The sequence below is a fragment of the Conger conger genome, chromosome 4, assembly GCF_963514075.1.
Source record: "Conger conger chromosome 4, fConCon1.1, whole genome shotgun sequence".
In the NCBI taxonomy this organism is placed as follows: Eukaryota; Metazoa; Chordata; class Actinopteri; order Anguilliformes; family Congridae; genus Conger; species Conger conger.
In genome coordinates this window covers 49,172,172-49,185,830 of record NC_083763.1, presented here as the reverse complement: position 1 = coordinate 49,185,830, position 13,659 = coordinate 49,172,172, and the positions used below count along the sequence as shown (strand labels likewise).

At 40.7% G+C, this 13,659-nt stretch overlaps 1 protein-coding gene across 5 annotated transcripts in view; it reads left to right on the top strand.

Annotated features, from left to right (window-relative positions):
* LOC133125915 (nebulette-like) overlaps positions 1-13,659 on the top strand; it is a 35,085-nt gene that overhangs the window by 11,765 nt on the left and 9,661 nt on the right. For 4 of the 5 annotated variants that reach the window (XR_009708486.1, XR_009708487.1, XM_061237660.1 and 1 more), the window contains 16 exons: positions 708-818; positions 1,986-2,096; positions 3,265-3,435; positions 4,085-4,189; positions 5,700-5,810; positions 6,898-7,002; positions 7,380-7,484; positions 7,622-7,729; positions 8,140-8,250; positions 8,903-9,013; positions 9,263-9,373; positions 10,635-10,745; positions 11,395-11,499; positions 11,688-11,792; positions 13,041-13,145; positions 13,540-13,632. Coding sequence is in view for 3 of the 5 variants with exons in the window: in XM_061237660.1 (XP_061093644.1) it covers positions 708-818; positions 1,986-2,096; positions 3,265-3,435; positions 4,085-4,189; positions 5,700-5,810; positions 6,898-7,002; positions 7,380-7,484; positions 7,622-7,729; positions 8,140-8,250; positions 8,903-9,013; positions 9,263-9,373; positions 10,635-10,745; positions 11,395-11,499; positions 11,688-11,792; positions 13,041-13,145; positions 13,540-13,632 (1,779 nt within the window). In the remaining 2 variants the exon portion in view is untranslated. The remainder of the gene's footprint in view (positions 1-707; positions 819-1,985; positions 2,097-3,264; positions 3,436-4,084; positions 4,190-5,699; positions 5,811-6,897; positions 7,003-7,379; positions 7,485-7,621; positions 7,730-8,139; positions 8,251-8,902; positions 9,014-9,262; positions 9,374-10,634; positions 10,746-11,394; positions 11,500-11,687; positions 11,793-13,040; positions 13,146-13,539; positions 13,633-13,659) is intronic. The other variant, XM_061237659.1, reaches the window with a different exon arrangement.

Genomic DNA, 13,659 nt, shown 5'->3' with positions numbered 1-13,659 from the left:
CTCAAGAGGTTCAGCTGTTTTTCTGACCAAATGTCAGAATGGGGAGGAAAGGTAATCTTAGAGACTTTTACCGTGGAATGAGTTATGGTGCCAGACAGGGTGATTCAGAAACTGCTGATCTCCTGGGACTTTCATGCATAACAGTCTCTAGAGTTTGTAGAGAATGGTGAGGAAAAACAAAAAACATCCAGTGAGCAGCAGTTCTGCAGGCAGAAACGCGTTGTTAATGAGGTCAGAGGAGAACGGCCAGACTGCTCGAAGCTGACAGGAAAGTGACAAGCAATGCAAATAACCACACATTACAACAGTGGTATGTAGAAGAGCATCTCTGAATGCATCAAACCTCTAAGTGGATAGGCTATAGCAGCAGAAGACTTAATTAGTCTAAAAAATAAGTCTAATGAATACCAAATGAAGTGCTTACTGAGTGTACATGGAATATTTGTAAGCCCTGTACCATGTGAAATTAATGGAATTTATGTCCTAAAATATACCTGCAATTCAAGCCTGTAGCAATACAATTACAGGCCAAAATTGGCAGCATATCAGGTATGAGTATAATCTTACTACTGCTGTTATGGACAATGACAGCCATTTAATACAACACATCAAGAAAAGCTTCTGTACGTAGCTTGCAGCTGTGTACACACAACATTGCTACTGCTGTTGGAGAGCTTTTTACAGACCGCTGGTGTCTTTTTTCACAGAAAAGTTACAAAGAAGAAGGCAAGAAGAACTCTGCCACTTGCCTGTATGCCCAGATGCCCCAGACCATTGAAACAGTGTTTGCCAAAGAAGTGGGAAAGCACCAGAGTGATGTAAGCATGCTAGCCTCCTTGAACCTTTCACATCAGTATTTATAGTCACACAATAGATTGTAGAAATCGCTCTCTCAAAAACAGGTGCTCTACACACCAACCTCTCTATGGCTAAAAAAAGAACTGAATGGGTTTTTTTTTTGTCTGTGATATCTCAACAAAACATATCTGGATGTGTATTTTGAACCATGCTAAAGCTTTCTGATTGTAACCCACCCAGATAATTATGTACAGACCAGCGCTACTCAATTCCATGTGGACCGCGGGGTCTGCAGGTATTTGCTCCAACCGTGCGCTACACCATCTGATATCGCTCATTATTTTACCTGCTTAGTTCAGGTAATAAGCTAATTAGCAAAATCAGGTGTCGTAGCGCATAGTTGAAGTGAATGCCCGCAGGACGTGGAGTTGAGTAGCGCTGGTGTAGACCATAGGCATTTGCACTGTATGTTGTTGTAGATGAATAGGGTTGAAAGAGTGCGAGTGACTCTTGAGGTCACAGGGTCGTGGCTCAGTGGTGGTGAGAGACCATTGTCAGGTAGAGGTTTTCGGCACCTCCGCCCAGGCGGGCGGTGTAACCGGAGCCGGCTGCTCCCGCCGAGCTCCCGTGCCTTAAGATGGAGGTGAGAGCAAGGGGATCCACCCATGCGTGTGCCGTGGAACAGCTGTGGTATACTCCGATCCCCCGGGCACCTAGAACAACAGCCCAGCCCATGTCCCATTCATGTTGAGGAATCAATTACAACTGCGCGCCTGCTTCAGTTAGCACTGAGCTAACTGGAGCGTGACAGTAAGACGGCTGGCGTGTGCTTTTCTCTTGAAGAGCCTGTATCAGTTTCCCGTCAGGTGTGCGAAAGTTTTTGCGATGTGCTATGAAGGTGGCTGATTGTACCTGGAATGCTGTCACAGAGATGCTGTGAGAAGTTCAAATAACCTCAACCTTTCCTCAACATTGTCTCATCTAAAAATCACTTTGGGGAGCGGAAGTTGCTACATACGTAGCAACTGTGTCTTGTAGTTATATCTGAGCAACATTTGCTGCCTGATAAAATATTTAAGTTCAAATGGGTCTTGTGTGTACAATGAATGGCTTCTAAAGGCATACTGGCATCTCATACAGGCAGTATTTCAAAAACACCAATGCTTTCATTGGCCTCTTTTCCCAAGAAATTGTACAAAGAGAAGTACAACGCAGAAAAAGGGAAGTCGAGCTACACAAACATGAAGACCCTACCTGATGTCGCCCACGCCATGGAAGTCAACAAGCAACAGAGCAATGTAAGTACCTGTCATACTGCACTTTATGTTCCTAGACACATGTGCAAAGATTCATATTCTCAAATGAGTTTAGCTTCACCATTGAGACTCATTCCGTTGAAACTAACACCGTACACTTCATGTAACAAAAGCCTGTTCAGCTCTGTGCTACTATTAAAGTGCTGGAAAGTGTATTAGATGGCATCTTCAGCAGTGGATTTTTTGAGCTTGAACGAAATGCAGATACTAGCCGTGTTTTGTGTACACTGCTTTCCGTAATGCGATGTTGCCTATCCACCACAAACGGGCACATCGCAAACACAAACACACACCCGTGATTCACTGATACATATTAAACAGTGATAAAAGTATGATAAAAATATAAATGGCAAACAATATTTAGGAAGCAGCAGGGCCATCAGTGGTTGAGTCATGTGCAGTAAGCAGCGGTTTCCCTCAGGCAGATTGCTTATTTCAGAGATGCCATGATCAATTCACATCACAGTGAAACTAGGCTAATACTCAGCACTGTTATCCTAATTAAAGGTACTATATGCAGATGCTCTTCATTGCTGTTTTTCAGTACTTTACATCAGTTAATATTCTTACTGAAGATGAGGAGGGGAGAAATCGATGAAAGGTTTCAGACTTGTAGATCAAGGTGTTTACAGCTATAGGATGGTGGTTTACAAAACATTATTTCAATTGAGGGCTCATGCTTATTGCGTTTTCAAAATCATGTTCTAAAGAAGTTTGATTAATTTGAAAAATAAAAACTAAAGCAATTGCTCTGTGGTGTGTTGCTTCCTATTTTCTTTTAAATTACAGTTTTTTGTCATTTTATTTGAACTAGAGCTCCTTATGGGAGTCTAGTTCAAATAAAACCAATAATGTCTTCATTGCATTTTATTGGTAAGCATACTGGGCCACCAATATTAAAAATGCATTGTTTTTCTACAGTGTTCTACTTCCAACGGGCCTATAACTGTAGAAAAACGTCAGAACTGGAATCCGCTGTGTTTTTAAAACTGTGATATTTAAGAAATATAGCTCTCACAATGCAAGCTGCGCATCTCTTTGTTTTACCAAATAGTTCTCCGATGTCTCGCTGAACTCCACACTAAGAAACTCTGCTGTAACCTTGCCATCTGTCTCTGCGTCTATCTCCAAACTCCCCTCTAACTCTAAGGCACTTCACACACTTCTCATAGCTTTGCCTGAATCCTGGCACCGCTTTTTCGCACTGTCTCTCCTGCAGGTTGCCTATAGAAAGGGGAGGCAGGACCTTCACAAGTTCACCGAGGTGGCAGACAGACTGGACATCCTTAACGCCACACAGTCTGGCAAGTTAGTCAGTGATGTAAGTGACTGTGATCAAACCGCTTGCTGTTCACAATCCATCATTAAGTTAACAAGATGCTGCGCTGCTCCAGAATATCATTTGAGCATGCTGAACAATTTTCATGATACATTAAACACAACAGTCAATATTCCAGTTCTTTTTATAGAAGCAAGCGCACACATAGGGTAGCATTCACATTTTTTTCTTGCACTTAATGCTTTCATTAAGCTACAAAATGTGATAGATCAGTGTGATAAGTGTGCTTTCTTTTTTCAAATATGTAAAGATACAGATTGTGTGATTTCCTTATGATGTCAACTGCCAGAGCTGGTATGTCCTTGTGTATGGATATTCACATCAAGTTCAGTTCTGCCCATTAAATCATCACATAGCTGGTTAAAATGTAAATACTATCTTAGTTCTGTGATAAACATCTCCAATGCACAGTACCACTATCTAATCCTCCACTAGGGGGCAGTATAATAATTCTGTTTCGGTCAAAGATTCTGAAAAGATGGTCTTTAAATGGTGTACAGGCAGAATAATTCACAGGTTATGTCATATTTTCAGCATTTGTTTCAGCATATGTGTGGTGTGGAAAAATCATCCAAATGCCCAATGCTAAAACATGTCTTCTGAAAGTTGTCTACTCTCTTATTGGTCACAGGTTGCCTATAAGAGTAAAGCCAAAACTGACATCTACAATGAGCAGTCTGTCCTGGAGCGGTCAGATATTGAGCATGCCAAAGAAGCCTCCAAATTGGCTAGCCAGGTAAACTCTGACACTGTGTAGCTTTGACTATCAGCCATATTTAAAGTTAAAGTCCAGTAAATGCTGTTGTGAATGATGATTTTGACAATATTAATATGTGTAACACTGCAATGTAAGCATATGTTGATGAATGTATTACACATCTATACTATTTATGGAGCAACATCCAATTGCATATATTTTTTAAGATCAAAAGAATAGCAAATGTTTTATTGACTGACTGGTATATGCAGGATTATGCAGGAATGGAAAGAAAGCTCTCCTCACTTTTTAGTACTGTGTTATTATTCTGGGTAGTATTTGTATCAATTCAAGAAACGAAACTGTCTTCATCTGTTTTGGATAGAAACCTAGTAGTGGGTGTAGTACTGGGCATTGTGCAAACTGCAGGACATGCCATCTTTAAAAAAAAGAAAAGAAAAGTACATTGAGCTAGAAAACTGGCATTTTCATATGTACATTTCAGCAAAAATAACTGGCATTTTTTAAATGTCAATTCATGTTAGAAACATAGCATTTTCTGTTGTTTGTACAACTTCCAGTGCATGCTATGTCCATTTCTGTGTTCCTTTCCAAATACTGGAACAGATAGTTTTGTTTCTTGAACAGATACAGATAAACTACAGATACACTACTTGAACAGTTACAGACTACACTACTGTTGTCACAATTATAGCCTTTAATTTATTGATAGCTCAGGGAGGTTCATTTGCAGCCAGGTCTGACATGTTAATAAGGATTCTCCCCCTGGTGGTGAAGCAGCCAATCAAATGTGCTCAGAAGCACTGGGTACCAACAGATTGCTCCATCATACACTATGAAAATAAATCCTGTTAAATTTTACTTACATTTTTTGCAGCTGCTGTATTTTGTTTCTTCCTGTATTTTAATTCAACAGCTTAGTGCTGTGATTTTTAGAGAGCCATACGAGTATAAATACGGCAGTGGTCCTCACTCTGGTCCTGGAGAGCCGTGGGGTGTCCTGGTTTTAGTTGTTACTCAGCACTTAATTGATCAATTAAAGCAGTTAATTACACAGTTACCTCACCTGACCTGGTTTCTTGGGCCTGAGTTGGTTGCTAATATTAAGGCGAAAATAAAACCAGCACACTCTGCAGCTCTCCAGGACCAGGAGTAAGGACCACTGAAATACGGTATATTAACACTGCTTTCCTTCCATGGTAGTAAATGTATACAGCATATTAACATTGTCTTACTTCAGCAATGATTTCTACTGCAGTTTATCAGTAGTTTATCACTACTCACGTAGTCGGGTTTGACAGACAATAACGAACAGCACACCCTCTCCAGAGCAGCAATATCTCCATAACCTCTCAAACACACAGAACTGTGAAGCAGCTGGGAAAGGCTCTGTAGGGTCTGGTAGGGGGGTTTACTTTACAGGGAAAACATAATGGTGTGCTTTCCCGTGTAAACTACAGCAACACAAAGTGTATGGAGTTATGTCTAATAGTGAGCTTTGACCTCACTGTCCCTCGCCCTCCCCCAGGTGAAGTACAAGGAGAAGTTTGAGGACCAGAAAGGGCAGAAGCCACAGTACAACCCTGGGGAGTGTGTGTCCTTCAAACACACACAGGCTGCCTCTGCCCTTGCCAGCCAGGTGGGTGCAATGCATCCCAGTCCGTATTTTCAACCTAAGCATTTTAGTGCAGAAATGAACCTAATTTACACAAGTTGGCACTTTGTGTATTATTAGAGAATACACTCTCAAGTCACCACAAACATCTGGTATGACACGTCATTTGCGATATGCTGGTTTGTTTAGTATGCTCTTGGCGTTACACATGTAGACATGCACAGGCCATACATTACATCACATTACAAGCACAAAATGCACTTCTGATATGTATTGCCCATATATTGTGTGGCTCTAGATAATATTATCTATGTGCACTGGCCTACCAACACTTTGATATGTACAAAATGTACTTCTGCAGCGAGAACACCAGTATTCACAGGAAGTTGAGAAATTTTGCTGATGCGTTCTTTAAATAGCATCCCCTGAAATAGCAGTGAGTTACCATGCCATTTGGGTTAGATGTGACGGCCACCCTGACCTTCCTGAAGCTTCACAGCACTTTCTTGCACCTTATTGTCTTTCAGAAACAATTTTCTATTAAAGAATACATTTATTCTAAAGCTGTTTCCATGGGAACCTGTTAAAGGCAAATGGCTGTTTTAATGCAAATAGCTGTTTAACTGGGCCAGTTTGATTCAGACCCGTGGAAACTAAAGGATCTTGCCACATTTGAAGGCCAAAAACATCATACCCTTCAATGAGTCTTCTTTTTCAGCCATTTTCTACTTTAACCTAGAATGTGAACTAAACCCGCACCCCACCATCCCTTTTTGGGACAATGAAAGATCACCACAGCAGGACTGGGGATATATACTGTGATACTATGTTTTCTTCTTCTTCTGCAGATCAATGAAAATGAGTGCTACATTTCAGGACAATAGGTCCAAGAACCATTACAAAGCTCTTGTCCACCATTTTGAGGGTCATGGTATCTCACTAAAGGATGATATTCTTCTGCCATTTTAGGTCTCAATGAATATTGAGAGATAGGTATCTTGAATAAAGAGATGCTAATTAGAAATTCACAGTAGAGAGTAGCAGCGAGTAGAGACTTAAACCCCAGTTCCTGGGTCTGAGTCTGAGTCTGTTTGTGTTTACGTGGTCTCAGGTGAAGTACAAGAGTGACCTACAGCAGATACACGAGCCGTCCACCGACCTGCCAAATCTGTTGCACCTGGAGCATGCAATGCAAGCCAGCAAGCTGCAGAGCAATGTACAGTAATGCCTGCCCTCTTCCCTGCCACCGACCGCAGGCGCTGTCTATAACACATAGCTTTGTGTTATACATGGAGCTAGAATCCACTCCTCACAAAAGACCAATAAAAATACCTTTAGTTACACAGTAATGTATTGACAATAATGTGTATCACATTTACATAACACCCTTCAAAAAAGGACTCCTCGATCTGTGTAAATCTTACGTGGAAATATTTAATGGGTTCATTAGAGATTAAAGATTAATTAAAGATCAGTATCTTTTAAATGAAAAAAGGATGATGGGAATGACTGGAACAAAGAACTCAAAGTGACAGCCATTTATTAAATATATTGTCTGTTTTAATTAAATTAATCACTGCTCTGTCCCTGCAGCTGGAATACAGGAAGAAGTATGAGCAGTCTAAAGGCCAGTACCACTTTGCCTTGGACACCGCCGAACAGCTCCACCACAGGGAGAACGCGGTACTGCACAGCCAGGTCAGAACCGTTTCCTGCCACCTAGACCGCTCTTAAACCATTTTGTAATACATTTTCATCTAGTTAGAACAGCCCCCTTTCAACTACAGCCAAAATAATCTAATTATGATGTACATTTCCTTCATCTTGCCTTGCAGGTGAAATACAAAGAGAAGTATGAGAAGTCCAAAGGAAAGTCACAGCTAGAGTTCATGGACACTCAGTCCTACAAAGTGTCCAAAGAGGCTCAGAAAATGCAAAGTGAGGTATGTCATAATTTTGGGATAGTGTGACATTTTCCTATATCCCTGCAAATACAATATTTATTGCCATCGGTATTTCCTCTGGTCAAAAAGAATCTCAAATTTGATCTATTGTTTTGTTTTTCTCTGGTATTCAAACTCCCTGTTCTTGACAGTTTCCAGAGAACCTATCAGTCCTTTTCTTTATTGTTGTTTGTGATATCCCTTTCGTCTTGAGCCAGGCAACAACAAACGTAAAATGTTCATTCCCACTGGTGACATGTATTATTGCTTATTAACAATGGCCATTTTGGAGCTTAATAATGTTGTCACATCTTTGCAATGACCTGAATAATGGAAAAAAAAAATTCTGATGGAAAACTGCAACAGTAGGAATGAAAGAAGAGTTTTTTTCCTTTTGTCCCCTTGAATAGAGGGAATACCGAAAGGAGTATGATGACAACATCCGGGGAAAGGCTCTGATAGAGGTGGATATGACCCCTGGATACTTGAATGCTCGCCATGCTAGCAACCTCCTGAACGAGGTTAGTCCCATAATGCTCAGATTGAAAATAGCACCTACAGCACCCGAGCTAGATGCTTTCTTCAATTTTAATAAATGTATATATTTTGTATGTAATTTGAATTCATTTCCATCATTTTTTCAGTGATGCCTCATAGATGCAATAGTATGCACGAGTCCCCACTGTTACAATACAATTTCAGTTCTGTTTTATCCAAACCTGTCATTAGCAGCATAAACAAAATACTTACTTGGCCTGTTTGCCATGTGTACTGAAAAATATTTTCTTGGCTGTACAATGGTTTCCTTGAGAATTGTAGTTTATGCTCTGTATGTTCTAATGACCTTGATATATATTTCTTGTATGTCGCTTTGGATAAAAGCATCTGCTAAATAAAATGTAATGTAATGTAATACCTTATATTTAGTTAATAATGATGTAGACCGAATGATATCCATTATTTTCAGTAGTATGACACATTTGAGATAATCCTAGCTTGTCACTCTTTAGCAGTGCTTGTGATGTATTTTTTGTATGTTCCTGTTCGTATGAATAAAGCTACTTTAACTATCACTCATTAATGACCTATTGTTACTATGATGTAATTGTTGTAACAACCTAAAAAAAAATGATTGCAAAACAGATGAAGCATGTACTCATTCTGCATTCACAGAAAGAGTACAGGAAGGACTTGGAGCTAGAGGTTAAGGGGAAAGGGTTGTCCGGATTGGAGGAGACACCAGACCTGATCCGAGTGAAGAACGCTGGTCAGATCCTTAATGAGGTACTCCACTCCTGCCTTCCCACAATCCCACCCTCCAAATCCCAACACTGAACTCAACAAAACACGCATTATGCTGCCTGCCACTACACTTATTTGTGTTACGCAATTGCAACACTAATCTCACACTTTCAGGAAACGACCTTGTGTTTGGATACCCCAAATTGGGTAAAAATGTTTTATTTATGCTGCTAAAATGACTAGAAGAGGCTGACAGAAAAGAAAGCTACATCATGTGGAACCTCTTTGCAGAAGGAGTACCGGAAGGATCTTGAGACGGAGATCCGAGGGAAGGGTATGGAGGTCAGCGCTGAGCTGCCTGAGATCCAGAGGGCGAAGAGGGCCTCCCAGCTGGCCAGCCAGGTAAGAATGCGCACAGCACATGACTACATAGCAGACCTCAGTCAAATACGTAATTGTTTTGGATTCAAATACTTTTCTATGCTTTACTGAGCTTGTCTGATGAATTGATCCAGTAGGTCATTTTACTTATGTTATATGTGATTTCTTATTGGCATTGAGAAGGGGCTTGATGAAACAGTTAAATCCAGAATCTGTGAAATGGGCCTACAGTATTATGACCCTTGTTGCATCCATGTTCTAATGGTAAAAGGATCTTTACATTACAGTTATTTAGCAGATGCTTTTATCAAAAGTGACTTACAGTTGTTTAGACTAAGCAGGGGCCAATCCCCCCTGAGGTAATGTGGGGTTAAGGGTCTTGCTGAAGGGCCCAACAACTGCACTGATCTAATTGTGGCTACATTGGGGTTTGAACCACCTGGTCCTGGAGAACCGCAGGGTCTGCTGGTTTTTGTTGTTACTCTGATTTGCATAGGTAATGTTAAGACCTGATGAAACTAATTGGGTTGCTAATGCAATATTATCCCTGCATCCCCTGTCCTGGTGTCATTGCATGATAGGAGAAAGCAGTACAGAGGCATCTGCTGCACTTTTGCATCGCATGTTTGGTTCATTTTTAGTTAAATGGGGTATGGTTTATACTGAGCACGTTATACAGAACCTAGCTCTTTTGCAAAATGGATACATGTCTATGTGGTTGCTCAAACCCTGCATCTGCGTGCCACGCAAACTATGCATCTCCGCACGCGCAACACTTGTTTCTTCCATCAGCTTATGTGGTTTCACTCCGTACATTTCTATACAGGGTCCTCTCTTTACTTTTTTTTCTCCCATTTTTATTATATAGAAATTAAATTGAACAATGCAAATGGTCTCGATGGTCATTGCTGGAGAAATGCCACTGGGAATATTTCTCATATGTTATATTTGTTCACATGAGAAAATCAGAGATTGTCACTTTAAACAGAGGTGGTACATTACTGTTGCAATCAAAGACACTGTGACACTGATAAAACATGGAAGTGGAAGTGGTAATCATGGAGCCTGTTCAGTTTCCCAATCAGCCTCTCTGAGTATCCAACCTGAAATTTATTTCACAGCCAGTGGTACAATAATATTCACACTAACACTGAAACATGTGTGTTTGCAGTTTGGATGATGTCTAATGAGATTTTAGCAACATTGCATGACATACATTACAGTAAATGCCTGGGTAGGGAGGAGGACGAGATACTGACCTGTACTGGTGCTGTTGTTACAGAAAGAGTACCGTAAGGACATGGAAACAGAGATCGTAGGGAAGGGCATGGACGTGAGCGCAGATGTGCTGGAGATACAAAGAGCCAAGAAAGCCACAGAGATCACCAGCCAGGCAAGTCCTACTCTATTTCAGACTGCAAAGCCGTCTTACAACATAAGAAAGCATTTAAGTCCACATTTAAGCCTGTAATCAAGGCTAAGATTGCATCACACACCACCACCAAAACACAACACAATGCACCACAGCTTCTAAGGTCAATAATTAGGCATTTGCACAAAACAAAAAAATTCTAGCCAAGACTCTCACCAACTTGCGTACTCACACAACATCTGTCAAAAAGGTATCAGGTAGAAGACAGAAAGGTCAAATACTGCTTCAGGGCAGCATCACTCAATGCCCACACTCACTGACAGTTCGCTGATCATTTAATTACTTAGAAATGGATGCTGACTTCCTCTTACTGTAAAATCCAATGCCTGTTTCGCTCAGCACCACTTTCATAAATCATGCATGCTAACAGAGAGACTACATGCGTCCCATCTTTCCAGTGACTAATGAGAAATCTGTCTAGCACTTCACATAATAATTGCAACATCTTTTTATAATTGTAAAGGTTTAAATTTTGTGTTTCGTTAATGAATGAGAGCAAGGTGAAGAGAACATATAATGCTGGGTATTCTTCGTGGTCTAAGAAGGCCACCTGTCAGTCCTCTTGCTGGAGGGCATGAAAGATTGCCTTGCTTGTGATTGGCTGTTGCAGGCCTCCTATAAACAGCTGTCACAGCTCAGGGAGAATTCATATGGCACGGTTACAGACACTCCTGAGCTTCTCCACGCCGCTTACCTGAAGGATGTGTATAGCCAGGTAAGGCAGTCTTGCACACACAGAAAAGGGTGCTTGCACAGTATTATGGGAAATGTAGGCATTTCACTGGTGAAGGAGGTATTTGAACCTATCCTAACTGCAAACATCTTCATGGCAATGGTGTTATTACTATGATGCCCAAGACTGTAGCATCATTCAAGCTGCGTTTTAACCCCTTCCTCAACCAGAAAAAATACAAGGACGAAGCGGAGAAGCTGAAGGGCACATACGCAGTGGTGTCAGACACACCGGAGATGGAGAGAGTGAGGAACAGCCAGAGGAACGTCAGCTCGGTACATAACACACTATTCCTTAGATGATTACACACTGCAGCTTCAATTATTAGACTACTCCTTACATCATTATATGCTTATGACTCATTACAGGTAGTCGGTGACTTACGACCATAATTGGTTCCAACCGACCGGTCGTAAGTGGAACTGGAATTATGTTATAATTACCTATATTATACTGTGTAATGATATTATAATAATCTTTAAGTCATATTTCATCAATATTTTCTTTGTTCATTATTGTTATAACCATTGTATCACCAGTCTTAGTACTGTTATCATCTTTTTACATATTTTAACAACGTTCTTTTTGTTCATTATTGTTATAACCAATATATGTACTGTACAGTATCATCTTTCTACACATTATATAAAAATTCACCCTTTTTCAGACATTTTTCTTCCGACATTGTTCAACCTATTTTTAGTTTTTAGTTTTTAGTTTAGTGGAGCAAGTGTTCTGTATCAAAGCGTACCGCGCAGTCGCGTTCGTAAAGGCGAATGGTCGTAAGTTGCATAGGTCGTAAGTCGACTACCTGTACTTTTAATATTATCACACACTAAGGGCCCTATCTAAGATCAAACGCAAGTGGCATTGCAAGTTTCAAAGAGACGCAATGACCTTTTTCCCTCCAGCGCCTTGACTTTTAAAATAAGAAATGGCCATGAGCCTATTTGGTCTTTAAATTGGGGGTGGTCATGGTAATTCTCGGAGTATTGTTATTTTTTTTCAGCTGAATCCAATTGCGTTTTTACCAACCAAAACCTGGCTTTAAGTCATGTAGTCATTTCCATTGCTATTTCAACAGCATAATATTAGGCTAGTAATGGGCCTATATGCAACTCCACAACTGCACACCCTCCTGCCTGTTGCACACAGGTACAAAACTAGACATGCATAAAAATATCAAGATTATAATATGGTCATAATAGGCTTTGGATCCTAATTAGATAATCGCAGTAATGCCTCTCTCTCTAAAACTAGCAATTTTGCGCTTGGTGTTACCGCCATGGTGCGTCGAGTCGAAAACAGGGCCCTAAACCTTATAGTATTAAATACTGCACCTCACATCATGCACCTCACATCATGCACATATTATCTCATTAAATGCTATAGTGTAAGTCATCACATGACACTATACATCACTGTGCATCATAACACAACACAGTACACTGTGCATCAGTTCACAAAATCCTTCCTATCCCCTTTCTGTGGGTCTTGACCTTTGGCATGGTCTATCTTTGCAGTTACGATACACATGGGACTCCAAGCTGCTCAGGGGTTTGATGTCCTCTGTCACTGAAACTCCTGAGATCATCCTCGCCAGGGAGAACACTAAGAAATTCAGCGATGTAAGTCAGCGTTTGTTGCCGCCCATCAGAAACCTTTTACGTTAATAATCATTTTTACTTTCCTTTTGCCGAATCACTTAAAATGTACCTCGTCCACTGAGTAAAAAAAAGAGTACTCAGTCTAGTTTCAGTAATACATTGCACCATTACATAGACCTGTGCTCTGTTGGGCACAGGATATGTAGACAGCAGCTACATGTAGGGCCAATGTGGTGTGCTGGGCTTCATTAATACAGCTATGTGTTCAAACACAGCCTACATGTTTTGGTATGTGGCTTCTGAATTTAAGAGCTTAAAGACTCTATATTTGCTACCTCCTGTATGTACTTGTAGGGAAGCCTTTGTTAAGTGAATGCGAAGTGTGACCTTGTCCAACTCTGCTGGCTGTGTTCAGGTGCAGTACAGGGAAGAGGTGGGCAGAGGGACTGCTGTGAAGTACACCCCTGAGATGGAGAGGGTCCGGAGGAATCAGGAGAACATCAGCACAGTGAGAACCTCTCACTACTTTTGCTCT